The sequence below is a fragment of the Erpetoichthys calabaricus genome, chromosome 6, assembly GCF_900747795.2.
Source record: "Erpetoichthys calabaricus chromosome 6, fErpCal1.3, whole genome shotgun sequence".
NCBI lineage: Eukaryota > Metazoa > Chordata > Cladistia > Polypteriformes > Polypteridae > Erpetoichthys > Erpetoichthys calabaricus.
The window spans coordinates 194164743-194184742 of NC_041399.2; the positions used below are offsets into that span (position 1 = coordinate 194164743).

The 20000-nt window shown below is 35.8% G+C and overlaps 1 protein-coding gene across 1 annotated transcript in view; it reads left to right on the forward strand.

Annotated features, from left to right (window-relative positions):
• zc3h3 (zinc finger CCCH-type containing 3) overlaps positions 1 to 20000 on the forward strand; it is a 294882-nt gene that overhangs the window by 196942 nt on the left and 77940 nt on the right. Inside the window, exon 5 of the mRNA XM_028804240.2 lies at positions 17503 to 17693. Within this exon, the coding sequence (XP_028660073.1) occupies positions 17503 to 17693 (191 nt within the window). The remainder of the gene's footprint in view (positions 1 to 17502; positions 17694 to 20000) is intronic.

A 20000-nucleotide genomic window follows, 5' to 3' on the forward strand; every position in this document is an offset into this window, starting at 1 on the left:
TATGAAGCTGTTTCATCTATTAGGTTTGCTTTTGTATTTATGTAACTGTTTGACCAACTAGGTTTGTTTATGTATATAGATTAGCTGTTTGTCCGATTAGGTTCGCTTCTGTATATATGAAGCTGTTTCATCGATTAGGTTTGCTTTTGTATTTATGTAACTGTTTGACCAATTAGGTTTGCTTATGTATATAGATTAGCTGTTTGTCCGATTAGGTTCGCTTCTGTATATATGAAGCTGTTTATCCGATTAGGTTCGCTTTTTTTATATATGTAACTGTTTGACCGATTAGGTTTACTTTGGTATATATGTAAGTGTTTGACCGATTAGGTTACTTCTGCCCCGGGCAACGCCGGGTATATACAGCTCGTATACATATACACACATACATGCAGTTTTAATAACACAGAAATCAATATAAACATTAACATCATTATCATATGAGAATATGAAGTAATATATAAGAAGCACATTTCATATAAATATAAATTATTAAACAGTAAAATCTTCTTCTGTAATTTGCTACCGTGGCAATTTGTGTGTCTGTCCAGTATTTTAAATGATCTGTAGCTCGCAAACCGTTGCACCTATACACTTGAAATGTGGTACACATATAGTACGTCACGTCTACTATCCGCTTTATGGGTGATGATTGTTTTAGTCTTTTTATGTTTATTTTATTTAATTGTACAATCAAGTCGTATCTGCGCACAGCAGGGCAGCCGTGGGCGGATGCGTATGGTGTATTCACTCGATGTTATCGTGCATTGCGCTGTCAGTGGTATTTTGATAAAAGAATTTGAACAACATATAAGAAGCGTATAAATTATTAAACAGTAAAACATTAACATTTAAGAAGTAAAGTTACATTAAGTACTACTGCTGTGCCTTTGGGTATACCTCATTTTTTGTTTGCCCATTACATGCTTAAATGTATACATTTTTTGGTGCACCTACCCGAGAACACGCGACATATAACCGAGCGTGGGAGAAGCATGGATTTTTAACACGCGTTGAGTTGATCTGCTGGTCTCCCTCGTGAAATAACTGGTAATGTTTGACTAAAATCTACAGCGAGTAAAACGACATTAGCTCCTATTTTTTTTTTTTACGATCTCTGAGATGTTGCTTTTTTCGGTTCAAGGCTTCATAAGCTCTTTTATGTTGTATGGTGTACTTATCCCAAACCATCATCTTTGAATGTTGCAAGACTTTCGCCTTGTATGTAGATCGGGGTAATTACATTCATTGCATTCCTAGTCTGAATCACAATGTGATTGTATGGGTGGTTACCTGGCACTGTAGGGTTGCCACCCGTCCTTTAAAATACGGAATCGTGCCGCGTTTGAGAATGAAATTGCGCGTCCCGTTTTGAATCAATACTGGACGGGATTTATCCCGTATTTTTTTTATCATTTTTTTTTTAAAGCAGCGTCTCATGCAAATCATCCCACACGCATTTTATGAAGATGCCTCCTTTCCTACTTTTGATTGGGTAATACTTGATGTCATCGTTAGTTTGATTGGTGTTTTTAACTGTCCAGTGAGTAGGGCGTGTCTTTCAACCGTAAGCAGATTTTTTGCACTGGTATCACTGACCTCGACGACGGCGACGTTATACGTCAAAAATAAATTACGATAAATGACGATTTTAGCGATACTTTATTACGACGGCGGCTACATAGACACGATCAAATAAAAACAAAAAAATCAAATAATCATTCTACATTTTCAAAACGTCGAAAAAACGACGGAATGAAAAAAAGGCCCACCCGACGACCCACCCATTCCATTTTTATATATATAGATATATGTATATATATATGTATATGTATATATATATATGTATATATATATATATATATATATGTGTGTGTATATATGTTGATATGTGTATATATATATGTGGATGTGTATATGTATATATATATATATATGTAGATATGTGTATATGTATATATATGTATATGTATATATATGTTTATGTGTGTGTGTGTGTGTATATTATATGTATAAAAGACAGCAACACTCATAACAATGACAACACAATTACATTGACAATCATGTTACGTTATTTTTAAAATGTTTCCTTTTTTTTTTCATAACCTCTTTAACTCACTACTTCTCCACTGCGAAGCGCGGGTATTTTGCTAGTATATATATATAATATACACAAATAATGTGTATGTATATATGTATGTATGTATCAAGGTTATTATTTCTGTATTTTCTATATTATTTCTGATCTTACTTGGAAATTCAGTTTAGTTTTAGTCAAAGTCAAAGCAAACTTTATGGTCATCTCAACCATATACAAGTATGCAGATAGACGAAATTGCGAAGCTCAGGGTCCACAGTGTAACAACATGAAGTGCGAATAAAAAATTAAAATTAGGATTAAAATTAAAACACAAACAAGACAAGACATTGTGCAAAGACAAGACAAAGAAGTAGCAGCAATATTGATGTGTAGTAAGAAATATGAACATTGATGCAATGTATGGTATTATGCAATCTAGATACATAAATATAGTCAATAAATATGTGATATATCCATCCATTTTCCAACCCGCTGAATCCGAACACAGGGTCAAGGGGGTCTGCTGGAGCCAATCCCAACCAACACAGGGCACAAGGCAGGAACCACTCCTGGGCAGGGTGCCAACCCACCACAGGACACGCACAAACACACCCACACACCAAGCACACACTAGGGCCAATTTAGAATCGCCAAACCACCTAACCTGCATGTCTTTGGACTGTGGGAGGAAACCCACACGGACACGGGGAGAACATGCAAACTCCACGCAGGGAGGACCCGGGAATATGTGATATAATAAACAAATAATAGATATAGATAATACAGAAATTATCAGTGTATGATAATAGTTGTTCAAGACGTGTAAACAATAACAGGTCAAAATGTTTCACAGCAGAAGGCTGTGCAGTCGTGAGTCAGCAGGGTGAAGTGTAGTGGACTAAGCACACAGCCCTGTGGCGCTCCAGTGCTCAGTGTGGTGATGCTGGAAGTGTTGCAGCCCATCCGAACTGACTGGGGCCTCTCTGTCAAGAAGTCCAGGATCCAATTGCAGAGGGTAGTGTTCAGGCCCAACCTGTTAAGTTTTACAACCTGCTTTTGAGGGATTAGTTTTCCCTCATCGTATATTTTTAGTTTTAATTTAGTTTTTATTTCACAAAAGACTTTTAATTTTTTTTTTAATATATATTTGTTTTAGTTTTAGTAATTATGGTATGATTAAAGAGCTACTGTGGAGTTTAGTTTTGTATCACAATCAGACAGAACTATACACTTAACAGGTTTGGATATGAGTTTGTGAAAGCTTACTACACTACATGGTTTATTATCTGGTTTTGGTTTTGTCTGATAAAAACAAGCATAATTAAAACCAGGTACTGAATATGAAAAATGTTATAATTTTTAAAATATTTTCTATTTGATTTGTGCTGAACAAATGTACACTGACTGTTGGCACAAATGGGCCAATTTGTGATGAAATTTAGGTGAATTTTAAGATTTGAGGATTTTTTTACTGTAAATGTCTACAGCACACAACATATCCTGCTGCAAGACAATGTCTTACAATTAATGCCTTCAATATTGTATTCAAATATATCTCATACTGGGCTTTATTTTCTACCAGCCATATTGATCTCTGATTCCATCTCAGGCACATGCAATTTATAGACAGTTTTGCCACCTGCAGGCCTGAAAAGATATAAAAAAAATCAGAGTATAGATTCTACTGTCTTCTGACAGTTGTGATCATGACAATCACGGGGTCTTAGGAAGAACAGGGCTCTAAGGCTTACAGTGCATCTGGAAAATATTCACAGCGCATCACTTTTTCCACATTTTGTTATGTTACTGCCTTATTCCAAAATGGATTAAATTCATTTTTTTCCTCAGAATTCTACACACAACACCCCATAATGACAAAGTGAAAAAAGTTTACTTGAGGTTTTTACAAATTTATTAAAAATAAAAAAACTGAGAAATCACATGTACATAAGAATTCACAGCCTTTGCTCAATACTTTGTCGATGCACCTTTGGCAGCAATTACAGCCTCAAGTCTTTTTGACTATGATGCCACAAGCTTGGCACACCTATCCTTGGTCAGTTTCGCCCATTCCTCTTTACAGCACCTCTCAAGCTCCATCAGGTTGGATGGGAAGCGTCGGTGCACAGCCATTTTAAGATCTCTCCAGAGATGTTCAATCGGATTCAAGTCTGGACTCTGGCTGGGCCACTCAAGGACATTCACAGAGTTGTCCTGAAGCCACTCCTTTGATATCTTGGCTGTGTGTTTAGGGTCATTCCTCTTTACAGCACCTCTCAAGCTCCATCAGGTTGGATGGGAAGCGTCGGTGCACAGCCATTTTAAGATCTCTCCAGAGATGTTCAATCGGATTCAAGTCTGGGCTCTGGCTGGGCCACTCAAGGACATTCACAGAGTTGTCCTGAAGCCACTCCTTTGATATCTTGGCTGTGTGTTTAGGGTCATTGTCCTGCCGAAAGATGAACCTTTGCCCCAGTCTGAGGTCAAGAGCGCTCTGGAGTAGGTTTTCATCCAGGATGTCTCTGTACATTGCTGCAATCATCTTTCCCTTTATCCTGACTAGTCTTCCAGTTCCTGCTTCTGAAAAACATCCCCACAGCATGATGCTGCCACCACCATGCTTCACTGTAGGGATGGCATTGGCCTGGTGATGAGCGGTGCTTGGTTTCATCCAAACGTGACGCCTGGCATTCACACCATAGAGTTCAATCTTTGACTCATCAGACCAGAGAATCTTCTTTCTCATGGCCTGAGAGTCCTTCAGGTGCCTTTTGGCAAACTCCAGGTGGACTACCATGTGCCTTTTACTAAGGAGTGGCTTCCGTCTGGCTACTCTACTATACAGGCCTGATTGGTGGATTGCTGCAGAGATGGTTGTCCTTCTGGAAGGTTCTCCTCTCTCCACAGAGGACCTCTGGAGCTCTGACAGAGTGACCATCAGGTTCTTGGTCACCTCCCTGACTAAGGCCCTTCTCCCCCGATCGCTCAGTTTAGATGGCCGGCCAGCTCTAGGAAGAGTCCTGGTGGTTTCAAACTTCTTCCACTTATGGATGATGGAGGCCACTGTGCTCATTGGGACCTTCAAAGCAACAGAAATTTTTCTGTAACCTTCCCCAGATTTGTGCCTCAAGACAATCCTGTCTCGGAGGTCTACAGACAATTCCTTTGACTTCATGCTTGGTTTGTTCTCTGACATGAACTGTCAACTGTGGGACCTTATATAGACAGGTGTGTGCCTTTCCAAATCATGTCCAATCAACTGACTTTACCACAGGTGGACTCCAATGAAGCTGCAGAAACATCTCAAGGATGATCAGGGGAAACAGGATGCACCTGAGCTCAATTTTGAGCTTCATGACAAAGGCTGTGAATACTTATGTACATGTGCTTTCTCAGTTTTTTATTTTTAATAAATTTGCAAAAATCTCAAGTAAACTGTTTTCATGTTGTCATTATGGGGTGTTGTGTGTAGAATTCTGAGGAAAAAAATGAATTTAATCCATTTTGGAATAAGGCTGTAACATAACAAAATGTGGAAAAAGTGATGCGCTGTGAATACTTTCCAGATGCACTGTAAATCAGTATGCAGACATAGCTGTATTATATTATATTATATTATATTATATTATATTATATTATATTATATTATATTATATATATATATACAGTGATCCCTCGCTATATCGCGCTTCGCCTTTCGCGGCTTCACTCTATCGCGGATTTTATATGTAAGCATATTTAAATATATATCGCAGATTTTTTGCTGGTTCGCGGATTTCTGAGGACAATGGGTCTTTTAATTTCTGGTACATGCTTCCTCGGTTGGTTTGCCCAGTTGATTTCATACAAGGGACGCTATTGGCAGATGGCTGAGAAACTACCCAACGTAGTTTTCTCTCTCTCTTGCGCTGACTTTCTATGATCCTGACGTAGGGGGTGTGAGCAGGGGGGCTGTTCGCACACCTAGACGATACGGACGCTCGTCTAAAAATGCTGAAAGATTATCTTCACGTTGCTATCTTCTGTGCAGCTGCTTCCTGAAGCGACATGCTGCACGGTGCTTCGCATACTTAAAAGCTCGAAGGGCACGTATTGATTTTTCACTGTTTTGTTTTTCTCTGTCTCTCTCTCTCTCTCCCTGCACCTGATGGAGGGGGTGTGAGCTGCCGCCTTCAACAGCTTTGTACCGGCGGTGCTTCGCATACTTAAAAGCCAAACAGCCCTATTGATTTGTTTGCTTTCCTCTGTCTTTCTGACAGACTCTGCTTCTGATGCGCACTCCTTTGAAGAGGAAGATATGTTTGCATTCTTTTAATTGTGAGACAGAACTGTCATCTCTGTCTTGTCATGGAGCACCGTTTAAACTTTTGAAAAAGAGACAAATGTTTGTTTGCAGTGTTTGAATAACATTCCTGTCTCTCTACAACCTCCTGTGTTTCTCTGCAAATCTGTGACCCAAGCATGACAATATAAAAATAACCATATAAACATATGGTTTCTACTTCGCAGATTTTCTTATTTCGCGGGTGGCTCTGGAACGCAACCCCCGCGATGGAGGAGGGATTACTGTATATTATTATTTTATATATATATATATATATATGACATCGCTGATGTTAAGAATTAAAAGAGTATGATATTTTATGAATTATATTTTGAGAGAAAGAGAATGATTGAAAAGAGGGAGACAAATATTTTAAAACATAATTCTGCCACCAAATTATTTTCACAATACAGTGGAACCTCGGGTCATGAACATCTCTGAACACGTACTAATCAGGTTATGACCAAAAAGTTCGGCAAACTTTTGCATCTGTTCACGATCACACACTTGGGTGACAAACAAGCCAGTTTCCCTTCCAGTTTGTACATGCTGATAATTTCTACACATTTTCAGTCTCTCCCTGTGCATTTGCTGTGAACTCTTTGTGCTCTATTTCGTTTTGCTTCCGGTTAATACGCACTGGTGATTTACGCACATGTTCAGCCTCTCCCTGTACAGTATAGGGTGGTCCAGATCTAATTCTGCAATGTTCATTATGCTATAACTTATTCAGTTTATTACATAGAAAATCACCCAAAAAATCCCGGACCATCGAGAAGTGTGCAAACTGATGACATGAAGAATTGTCTTTGCGCCGAACTGGAATCGTCCCTGCATAAATCAAAGTCATCCAGATGATCTGGATCTGCATAATTAGATCTGGACCGCATCGCGCAGAGGGACTTTGTGGTATAGCGGGTCCACAGCTCATGTCAAGAGGCCAGTTTTAAATAAATAATTGCCGCGCTACAGCTGCCACATCCTCTTCATAAATAGAAGTGCTAGGCGGCTAAAGGGAGAAAAAAGAAATTAAAGACGGAGGTTGCGGAGTGAAGAAGTAAGCAGGAAGCAGTGTGGAAAGAACCGATGTGAGTGAGCAAAGGAGCGCATGCTCGCAGGCAGGCAGCTGGACATTGAGCCCAAGCAGGGGTATTTGGCCGACCCTCGGTTGGGCAGAAGGAAGCGGTCGCTCCAGCTGAGCGATCAAGGAGCTGGAGTGACCAGAAGATGGACGGCAGGCCGCTTAAGGCCTAAAAGGCAGCGGGGGTCACCAGTTAAAGAATGTACCAGGCTTGTTTTTAAAGAGATTGCTTCCAGCATTGTTTTAACCTCTTTGTATTTAATGAAAACCTTTTTTCTTTTGGATTTTAACCTCCACTTCACTTCTGTTTTTATGGGATTATTCATTTATTGAATGATTCTGAAAGCACTGCACTTTATTTAATTTGGACTTTGTTTTTGATTGTTGTTTTGTTGATTTTATTAAAAGCACTTGGCACTTTTTGCATCATCTCCTTGCTCCATTGTAGTGCCTCACTGTTGTGCTCATCGGTAACATTACCGACGGTGACGGGTTTAAGGGCTCCCGGAAGCGAGATAGGAGCATGCAGCAAACCCGCATCGTCACAGACTTTACCTCAAAACTGTAATCTCCTCTCCACCCAATTCCTTCTCATTTCCTTCATGCCAGAACTCGACTCATGCAATGTTACTTTTCTTGGTTGTTTATGGTTAGTTTTTGTATAAATTACGCATTTTTCAAATGTTCATTTTTTTTACCTGTGCTTAAAAGTCATTAAAAAATAGAAAGTGTTTACATCGAGCAGTTCGTAAGGCTATAGCGTGAACTCTTGCAATGTTAGTTTTCTCTGTTCAAGGTTTTCTCTGTTATTCAATGTTTTTACATTTACTTTACTATTACACTGTGCATTCTATGGTATAATTAACTATTTTTGTGCTTAAAAATCTTAAAAAAAAAAATATATATTTACATACAGTTTGTACGGTCCGGAACGAATTAATTATATTTACATACAATCCTATGGGGGAAATTACTTCGGGTCCACTGTATCTGGTATTTTGAGCTGTGAATGTAAAACTAAAAAATGATGATTAATACGAAATAAATACAAAACCACATTAGTAGGTTTAGCTTTTCACCAGTTGGCAGACTCTCTTCATCCACCTACCTGTAGTTCAGCAGAGATGTTGCCAACTCAGGAATGTTAAAACTTTTGTATCTCTTCGTTGTTAAACGACCTTATTAAAGCAAAAGTGATTGGTCAGCAACAATATGTTGATCTTGTATGTTGACCATCATTCTCTCAATCAGTGCCATTTTATTTTCAAAAAGGTTTTCTCCTATGTGAAGTGGTGGGTGAATTATTGTCAACAAAATGCAGTCACCTGAGAAATAAACTGAAACGTCACCCAGTCATGATTTTTCTGTCCATACAGTAAAGGTTTTGTTGACCAGCACATTCTGACTTCATAGGTTTGAATTGCATCTTGATATACAAGAAGCTCAAACAAATGTGACAGCTCATCATAACAGACATCAGACTCGTATGCAGCCTAGAATTTGGCTTACTGTGTCCTGCTGTATTAGTTGATGTGTACACACTGTATCTTGGGCTTGGGTCAGAATTAAAGCTATCATGCCATCATTTATGAACAGACTGAAATTCTGTAAAGGATTATCTGTGTCTAATACTTCTCTCTTGAGATCCAGTGAGAAGCAGCTTTGAAAGTTGCCATGCACATTCAAAGCAAAATCATCACCTTGGTAGGCTTTACTAACACTTGGACCAGAATTTATCAAGCTGTCTCTATCAGTTCCTGAAGAACTGTCAGTAAATTGCTTTCTTCATCACACGCTTTACATACCCGTATTCAGCTTGCTGTGTCACCGCAAATGCTGTGTCAGTACCGACACTCCATCACCAGCAGCTGTTCACTGGATAAATATACTGTATGCCGCAGGCTCGTGGTGGATGACTCTGTTTTACAGTTAAAAGTTACAAGGGTTAAAGACTAACAGCAGGAATATTTATTCAAAAAACAAATATAAAATTCTTATTAATATATTTTGATTAATTTCGGGACCCCTGAAGCCCAGGTTAGCCCTTGTGTAAGTCTGGTTGTTACAAAAACTACAAATATTTTTAGTAAATTACTATTTTATTTCACTTAGCCTTTTCAGCTACTTTAATAGTTTGTTTTAGTTTTAGTTTTTCATTTTGGTTTTGTTAATTATTTTATGTCAGTTTACAAAAATGTTTTTTATTAATATTTTTAGTTTTCATTAACTATAATAACCTTGGTATGTATGTATGTCTCCTCATAATTCAGATAATTTAAATCAACTTTGTCAGAAGAGAGTAAATTAGCCCAAATAATCAAGAGTAAAAGAAGTTGTTTTTAAGTTTACAAAAAGTGAAGTCAAGAAAAGGGCAGTTTTAAATTTCAGTGATTTATATTTTTATAATTTTAAAGAATTTTAAATACATTATTCACTTTAAAAATGGGTGTTCTATTTGTAAAATGAAACTGACCTCAGGTAATTAACTTATTTATTATTATGTTATATTTTACATTGTTATATTTATATTTGCCTATTTTATAATTGAAATATACTTCGTTCTAAAGTACTAAGCAAAATTTACATTCATTTAAATAACATTAAACTGCTGGTTTTCTTTGGCATCATTTACCTAGAATTGAGAAATTCACTAACGCAAATACACAAAATGCATACATGAATGTGAATATATAAATCGGATCATAATCCATTTAAACTGCCAGATTCCACAGAAAAGGTTATATAGGTAATGCTATATAAAAGGGTATAATAGCAATAATCCTCATTTACATAAAGTTTTATGTCATAGAAAGGATTATGCGATTGAACTTAATGGATGGGTGGAGGTAGTGCTGGGCGGTATACCGGTTCATACCGAAAACCGTTTTTCATTTTTTTTATGATATGGATTTTTCTTATACCGCAACACCAGTTTAAATTGCCTAAACGACGTTCGGAACGTGGCGCAGCGGGAAACTGTTCAAGTGGGGACCTTTTTCACTGCTACACCGCTAAACACAGATTTGCTGCACTAGGGCTCTTTTTCACTGCTACACCACCAAATAGTGGCCTTTAGCATAGGTATGCCGCACGGTGAAAATGGACAGAGAGCCGAAAAAAAACAGTCACGTCTTGTCGCCTGGAGATGCTTTAGTTTTAAAAGGTCAGATGTGTAAATACTGTTTCTATACTACTGGATAATACTGCAAGCCAAGTTGTACTTGTTTTATTTTTCAATACAGTGTAATGTACCTGGGTACTGTGTAATATTGTGATGACATGTTGACTTTATTCTCGTACTTTGTCATTAAAGTAGAACATCGTAAACTAAACTTCATCGTAAAATGAATATTTAATTTACTAGATTTTCTCAAACCCCGTCATAAGTTATATAGCACATTAAATGCTTTGTGTTAAGTGTTCCCCGAGCTTCTTAAACTGACTTCCTCTGCGCTAAGAGGAGGCAACGGCAGCGATCGCCGCACAGAATCCATTCACATGATATTCATGATCTCTGAACATTTAGAATGCCAAGATAAATATTTGATATAAATTCTAAATTTTCAGAGAGCAGGAATATCATACAGTGAATGGATTCTGTATGGTGATCGCTGTCTATTAGTGCGGAGGAAGTCAGTTTAAGGAGCGTAGTGATTAACAACTGGGTCGGGGAACACAACACAAAGCATTTAATGTGCTACATTAACTTATGACGGGGTTTGAGAAAATCTAGTAAATTAAACAATGATTTTAGGATGAAGTTTAGTTTACGACATTCTACTTTAATTATAACGTAAACTACGAGAATAAAGTGGAAATGTCGACTTTATTCTCGACGCATAGTTTGTTTTTTTTTCTTCCCTAATACGATTCCGTAGGGCTATACCACAAATACAATTATAGATGCAAGTTGCAGTTGTATTATTTATGTATATAGCTTAGCTTGAAGCAAGGTCCATATTAATGCAGTTTGCCCAAATGATAGTTAAGTTGGTAAAGATGTCATCACCAAGATTGCACTTGTTTTATTTTATTTTAATTTGGTGAATACTGTGTAATCGCCTGGGCTTTTGACGCCTTGAAGTAATAGTGCAACTATCAGTAATAATACAATTATTTATTTTATTGTTATTATTTATTAGTTTAAATATTATGCAGTTTAATGATGGTAAAGTTGTTTAAAAAGTCACTTTAACGTGTCAGTGGACAGAGATTGTTAACATTAACAGAAAGTGTAGTTGTTTTACAAAAAAAATTTATTCCTTTTCTAAGACATGTTCAGTGCAATACAATTTTTGACAAGCACGTCTAGATATTTTCCTAAGTCTAAATACCTCTTTGGATGGTTGAAAATATGTTGTCAAAATTATAATTTAAGTTTATGCAAAATTTGTTAAATAAAAAGGTTCTATATTTTGACTGCATCTGTCATGCAATGTGATTTCCTTCTCTTCATTAGTGCCACCCTCTTGAAAAGTATCACTTTATGGGGCAATGCAAACCTGTATTAATACTTGTGTGCACATTAAAATGTTTTTTTTGTACAATGCTCTTGACAGTGGAATAGGTTATACTTAGCTAGTAATTGCAGTGGAAAATGTGTTTAACATCCACTCATGCATGGGTAAAAAAATACTGTCAAATACCGTGAAACCGGGATAATTTAGAAAAATACCGTGATAAAGAATTTTGGTCATACCGCCCACCCCTAGGTGGAGGCGCCATTTTGTAATGTCACATAGGGCAACAAAAATGCTCAAGCCGGAATGGTTTATGCAAAATTAAATTAATAATATAAGACTCCCTCATGGATTGTTGTTTTCAAGATAGCGTTTTATAGTAAAGTGTTGATTTTTCAAATGTTTTTACTGTTACGTAAACTGATAAGATACCAAAGTAAATATGCAACAAATACATCAGAAGGTTCCTGATGCCATGTACATATTGTGCCACTTATGCATCAAATAGTTCTTTAACACAAGCTAAAATTCAAAGGTATTTTTAAATAAATCACTCGGAATAAATTTCTATTTTAATTTTGTTTTAAATAGAAGTTGAATTGCTTGATGAAAATTAACATATCATGTCAAAAATGCTGACTAATAATGAAAAGCAAGCCTTTCAGTGAAACCCTCACAGAACCATGTGCAAACAATGATGCTTCAAAGTCTTTTGTCCAGTAATGCTATTTTGTTTATAATTAGTGATCTGTCTGATGACACTGAGAAGGGACTTAAGTTTCAGCTACATTTACAGTATGTGATGTTTACGTATTACCGTTAGATGAAAAAATCAGTCATTTTTATTAGTGCTGCGATGATATTAGTTCAAAAATTCAATTAAAGAAGGCATGCTATAATGTGAACAATTGCAAACCAACACAACAGGTGAAAATACAGTATATTAAACTATATCAACAATTATATGAAAAAATATGGAAGTAAAATAGGAAAGATGTTTTAATGCAAACAGTAATGGTGCCAAATAAGACAGGATTTGTGACAAGTACAGTAACATGGATAAAAACTTCAAAAAACTATGTCTGGTTATAGGAGTTCTCCAAAGGCATGAATTAGTAGTTAAGAACATTTCTTCATCATTAGTGAAAACAAATTTATTAATTTCCTTGCTCTTACATAATGAAGTCTGTTGGCTGTCCTGTGGCAAAATTCTTGTCAGATTGTTTGAATTATGAGAATAGCTCTCCATATTCTTTCTTGGTGATGAATTTCGATCAAGACATTTTTCTTGGTTTTCAGGAGTTGCTTATCTTGCAGATATATTCATAGAATTGAGTTACTGACAGAAACCTCATCATTCAGCAGTATAATGACCCCATGATTTAGACCATCCTGGAGAGAAAGCCTGCAGAAGAAACACTACCAGTATTACGTTGGCCACCTTATGACACCATAATTAAAGCTGTGGGTTCTCTTTGGCAAAGAGAAGAAAAAGCAGCCAAAGTTAATTAGGGCACATTTGCAGAATGCCTCAGCCGTTTAGAAAAAAAAAGCAACAGTGTACCAAACAAACTGCTTCAGTTCTGCATTCTATACTGATTGTTTTAAAATCACAAAACTTTATTCATACAAGTACTGATTGGTTTTATAATCACAAAACTTTACTCATAGATTGTTTTAAAATCACAAAACTTTATTCATACAAGTACTGATTGGTTTTATAATCACAAAACTTTACTCATACTTTATATTGTACCAGTGTTGAAAACACCATAACACATTATAATAAAAAAAATCACTAGAAAGTTAACGCCACCCAAATAACTAGCTTTAAACATAACAGTCTTGCAGAGTACTGTAGATTTTTAATATAAATTGCACAGACAGCAGGATGTATTATTTAGGAGACTTCTTTTATAGTGTTATTTCAGTAACTTAAATTTTCTTTAAAGTTCATGCTTTGCAAGTTTTTTTTTTTTATTTTAAGAAAAAAATACATAATATATTGTTATAAATACAAATAAACATTTAATTATACCTTTTCACTGATCACAAAGTATGTTGATAAATGCAGCATTCATCAGTTAGTAGTAAATATGAGGAAACATAGTATTTATTTTGTGGTTTATAAAAGAACAGTGAAATAAAAAAAAAAAACTTGCACACGGCCACCCCACCCCCGACTTAACTTCCACTCAACCTCTGGAGTCAAGGTTATGGCGATAAATTCTGTTGTATTGTCACTTCTATTTGGAGGAAATTGGCTAGCTGCGTCCGCACTGAAGGAGGGATAATTTGCTGTAGTATTTCAAATGGATTAGAAATGGATTTGAAGAGAAAGTTCATGCCTTCCATTACAGGAGTGCCAGGCAAGAAGCAGAGAAGAGTATCTGAGCTGAGCCCCGTCTGTTCAGTACTAGTTGCATTACAATCCATCCCCCTTGCTCCCCCCATCTGTAGTCCACATTAGCCCCTGCTTTCATTGTGAACACTTAATACAAATGCCCTCTCCCTATTGCCCACAGTCAAGCTTCCTGCACAGGCACTTGCTCTATTCTCTTTCAGAAATTACAAGCTGTCTTGTATGGAGGACAGACGTACTACTCTACTCTGCTGCACAGCTATTATCTCATTGATTTCCTTCTCTCTTCTTTTCAGTTCTACCCATTTTTATTCTCAGCCATCTTTTCCATTAGTAGAGCAATTTAGTGGAGTATTGTGACACCGCTTGTGAAGTCAGAGAAGTATGCTACAGTGACTGACTCCTTCCCTTAAATGCTGGAGTTTAAAAGCACATACTCTGTCATCATTGCTGTATTTCAGTATTGCATGTAGATAGTGCAGCCAGACGAGTCTCACAGCTGTCAAAGATTATTCACATTATTCTTCACTTTTAGGTGCTTTGCTTGTAACCATGTTGTTGTTCATTTTCTATACTCATATGCAGTAATATAAATTACATTAACTCTTATGTATATATATTTTTAAAATATATGTAAACATACACATAACTGATAAATAAAAGAAACACTTGACCAAATGGTGGATAAAAAGTTAAAGCATTTTCATTGAGATAATTAAGTGATTCACATCCCACCATGCTTAATGTGAAGCAGTCACACAAACGCTGGTCAGACCTAGTTGCTGCTGCTGTTAGTTCAAAGAAGAAATCATGATGCCTCTGAGTGACCTTAGCATTGGATCATTTGTTAGTAAGTCTGTTAGCCTGACACTTCATAAGAAACCATTCTAAGATAACACTGGCATGAAAGTTTAAGAGAAAGACATCAAAAGTTACCACGAAAATGCATTCTGTGTAACAGTAATGTCAGTGCATTTTTCAAGGTACAAACAAACCAACAGAAATTTTATCATTACTGTAAAAGCAGTCGTTCAATAAGTTTTCAGTGATGAAAACTCATTGTTAGCACCTAAAAATCGATTTTTTGCAGTAGCAACCAAGAGGTCTGAATGCTTGTTCATTAGTTTATTTTGTGTCATAAGCATATCTCAGAAATGCAGAAGGTATGTTTTCTAAAATCGTAACCTGTACAGCTTCAAACTGAACATATTCTGTGCATTTTAAGCCTTTCGGTTGATGTTTGCTATGGTAACTCATAAGCCTCTTTTGAAAGCCTCCAAGGAAGATGTTTTTAATTAGTTTCCAAAGCAAATGATTTGTGCCACATTTGTGAAAAAAAAAATCGGAAAATGCAGTGGAAGACAACTCAAACATTCTGAACTTATTTTTAACAGAATATGGAATTTCTACATAAAAACTCTTCAGTTTTCAAAAGTAAAAACTACTTATGATTAGTCAAGGATTTTATTAGAAGAATGACAAATTTCAGCTGAACAATAGTAGTTTTGCACAAACTTTAAGCAATTCTGTATACAGTAATGAAAAAGCAAGTGGTGATGTTTATTTTTAAACATTTTATCATGTGAAATGAAGCTGTAAGTACTTGAATGAAACAGTTAATTGCTCTTTGAAACAAGTGTTTAAGAATATAAATTATTTGGTTAAATGCACAAATAAATAACCTAAGACAGTTACTTGACATACTGTATATTGTTATGGGAAGTATGCCTTATTTGACTCTGCTTGTAATGTGGCCTTGGATTGAATGAAATGGTGAGTTGTAGACATTGTGGTTTAGTGGACAATCCACAGAATTGTAAACCACAAACTTTGCAGTTCATTTCCCACCTCTGTCCCATATTGTGACCCTGCTCAAGTAATTTAAACTATGCTCCAAGTATAAAAAAAAATCTGTAAACATTTGAAATGTATCCTGACCTCAAAAGTCACTTTTCAAAACATTAGTCAAGAGTAGGATAACTTTAAGGTTTTAAAGCAGCAATAACAATTTCATAAGGAATTATGTATCCGTTTATTCACTGAACTTGCCTTTTTTTAATTCTTGTCCTAACATCACCAACAAAGGACAAAAACACCAGTACAGCACAGGCCACACGAACACTAGACAAACTGAGAAGTCTTAGTGAACTAAACAGCATGTGTTTAGACAGGAGTAGAAACAGGACTCCACTTAAAATCTTGGTGCCACATCCACATAATGTTTTTATAAATATAGCATTGGTACAAAATAATAATAAAAAAAAGCCTAATTTCCTGAGCACTGTGCATTTTCACTTATGTGACATTGGCTCACGGCTTGTTTTGAGAAGTAAAAATATTGTATTGTATTATATTTATATTGCATCCTACAATGATTATTGTATTCATGTAGCTCAAAACTATGAACAGTCAATTATTTTAGGGAACAAATATGTAATATTACTTTATCCCTGAAAGCTGTAACTGCTCCACCTCATTGTGGGGTATAGGTATCCTTGCAGCACTCTCTTGTTTGTAATAATCTTTAATTCTGGAAGCATGCAAGAAACAGCTTACAGTGTAGTGGTTTTCTTTATAGCTTTGGAAATTATTGTATTTTCTTCCTTTCCTGCACTATGGCCCCAAAGAATTGCAATAATAATATCCCTTTAAAGGTGAAGTCCCAAAGTTTGTATGCCATGCATAATAGTAAAAATAGGGAAATTTTAATTCCATGCTTTTAAGAGATTGCAAGTTAAGGTAAATTTCTTGAAAATTCTGAAGAGTAAGCACAAATGTATGTGTAGAATCTAAATAATTGGCTGTTTGGTGATATAACGGGCTATTTATTATTTTCAAACAATTATACATAATAAAGTGACTATTTAGTGTATTTATCAAAAAAGAAGCAAATTTTGCACTTTCTGTGTTGGTACACTTTTTATTTTTTAATTTATACTCAACACTGGGTATATTTTGAAGAAACAAATTGAGGAAATAAGTATTATTTAATCTAAAATTTTAATTGGAATTAAACCTTGAATGTGTGTAATCATGGCCTTAACCACAATACCTGAAGAAAAAGTAATGCTAAATTTTATTTTATTTTTATTTTTTAAATATAGAGAATGCAAATTTTTAGGACGATATGACCATGTATGTATTGCTAGAAACACAGCTGATTTAATAAACCATTTTATTTTTTTCCTTGTGTAGGTTATTTTTGCAAAATCGGATGCGCAAGTCATCTACTGGTTATAGACAAAGTCCTCATCATCTTTGGAAAGAAAGGGGCACGCGTTGGATTGGTGGAGCACTCTACAAGGTCTCTGCAAACAAATTGTTCAAGGCTTCCAACTTTAACACCAAGAGCATCAGTTATGCAGCCAGAGTCAACTCAAGAGCAGGTACAAGCATCGTCAGCAATAATTTCCTATTGGGTGGTCCGACAAAATGCATGGGTCAAAAGGGCTCTGACAAAAGTGTGTGGTGGAAAATCCACAATGAAAAAATTTGTGAAGTGACATATGAGCACGGCTAATGGGCCGCTCTTTTCATCTTGAACATACTCTATGGAGAAAGGAACAGGAATTTAATTAAAATGTTATTAGCTTTATTTTTTTGCCCATCTAATAACATTCCCACTGCTTTTGAAGAGCTTGTGAATACTCTTATAAGTAAAGCATGTTACATCACAAAACAAAATCACAAGTGTGATTGTTCTACTGGTGTATTAATGTCTTAATGGCAATGTCTCTGTTTATTTTCTTCTTTTTGAACTGTTTGTAATAAATAACCCCCCCCCCCCCCCCCTTTAAGTATATTTGAAGCATGAAGATTGATAGAAAAAATACATGCCATTGAATTCATTTCAGTAGTGCAGAGCATTAACATTGTTTGGAAAAAAAAAACATGTTGCATTCTGAAATACGATCGAGGCAATATTTATCAAAACCATCCAAATTTTCCTGACATGGATTTTTGCCCTTAAGACCCACTCCACATTCATACCAAGATATATCCAACTTAATTGCTGCCTGCAACAGTTAATATCAACATTTCAACTGTTGTCACTTTTTGCATAATATGGATATGCTTTTATTTACATGGATTTGAGTTTCATTTTCTTACTTGTGTAGTGTTTTTTCTTGCATTTTATGTTTTGTTATACTACATTTATAGTTCATTTTATTTATTTTATTTAAAAAAACCTCCAGTAAATAAAACTAACCCCAAAAGGGGGTTAATAGCTATTTTCACTAGTTACTGCATACATATATAACTGTACTGTTTTGTCAGCATCCTTTTGTCCTGCAAGCTTTTGTCAGGCCAGCTACACCCAGTAATGTATTTTGACCATTCATATACTTTTTACCTTAGTCACTCACATAGTTATCTCACAAATAGGAGGAACCCAATTAGTCCCATCAAGTTTCTTTGGTAAGGTTTGTTGTTCCATTGTTTCATATTGAAGCATTTTGTTTTTGAAATAAATCTGTCAGGGTATTTGCTGTAAGTGCATGATTCTATTGTATTTTACTGTGTTATCTTAAATTAACTTCCCCCTTCTTTCCCACCTGTGATTTTGAGCTCTCTTTTTACGTCAAACATATTTTTCTTGGACAACTTTGTTAGTCAGTTTGATTTGATACCCTGTTCTCCAAGATGGTATAAGTTCCTTTAGCCTTTGAGAGGAGGATAAGCCCTTTAGATTTGGAATGTATTTCTTTTCTTTCTCTGCACATTTTCATCTAATGCTATTCCTTTGTTGTAGTGGGGTGATTTAGATCTGCACACTACATTCCAGATGCAAATTATGAATGCATTGTAGAGTTGAAGTATTATGTCTTTTTATTTTCATTCATAATGCTTGTAGTTGGAGAAACATTGTATCTTAAAAATTCTTTAAATCCTTTTCACAGTCTACTTCTTCTAAGTCAGCATGAACCACTGTGTATTTATTATCAGTATTACATATGATACTTGTTTATAGTGCTTTGTTTATTACTACATTAAACTGCAGCTTACATGCACTTGCTGCATTTGTCCATCTTAAGATATTTCCTATTAAACATCTTGCAGTTCAGTTTCATTTTTACCTCTGATGCAGGAGAATTCTAGTTTGATGAAAGTGCTATCAATCTCTGCTCTACTATTTGTCTGCTGCTACAGCTGCTTGTTCAAAGATGTCTTAAGAAATGTATTTGTCACAGTCCTCTTCTTCCAGGTCCATTCTTGCTGTCATTTAGAATATTCTTTTCATAGAAGTAGTCCTCACTATAATTTGGTTGTAGTTTATGTCATTTTACATGGGATAGAGATAGAGCTTGTTGATTAATTTTTCCCTTCTTGCAGAATGGAGTTACACTTGGAACTTTCCAAAAGTAACTACATTGCCATTCTGAAATGATTGCTGGGATGAACTTATTAATAATGCATTTAATTTCTTTTACAACTGTTGGCAAAACCTTTCAGAAAAAATTCTGATTTTACCATTACAAGAACAGTTACTTATTTACCTGATGTTTCTAAAATATGGTCAGGTTAAACTTTGAATGCTTCCAGTGTGCAACTTGTTACAGTCCTGTCCTGATGTTTGTGAAAATTATATCTTAACTTGCTTCTATTTTTAAAGTGACAGCTGGCGAAGTTCACATATATTTCCACAATTTCGCTCCACGAAGTTCGCTCATCACTACTTGTCAAGGCGCTCA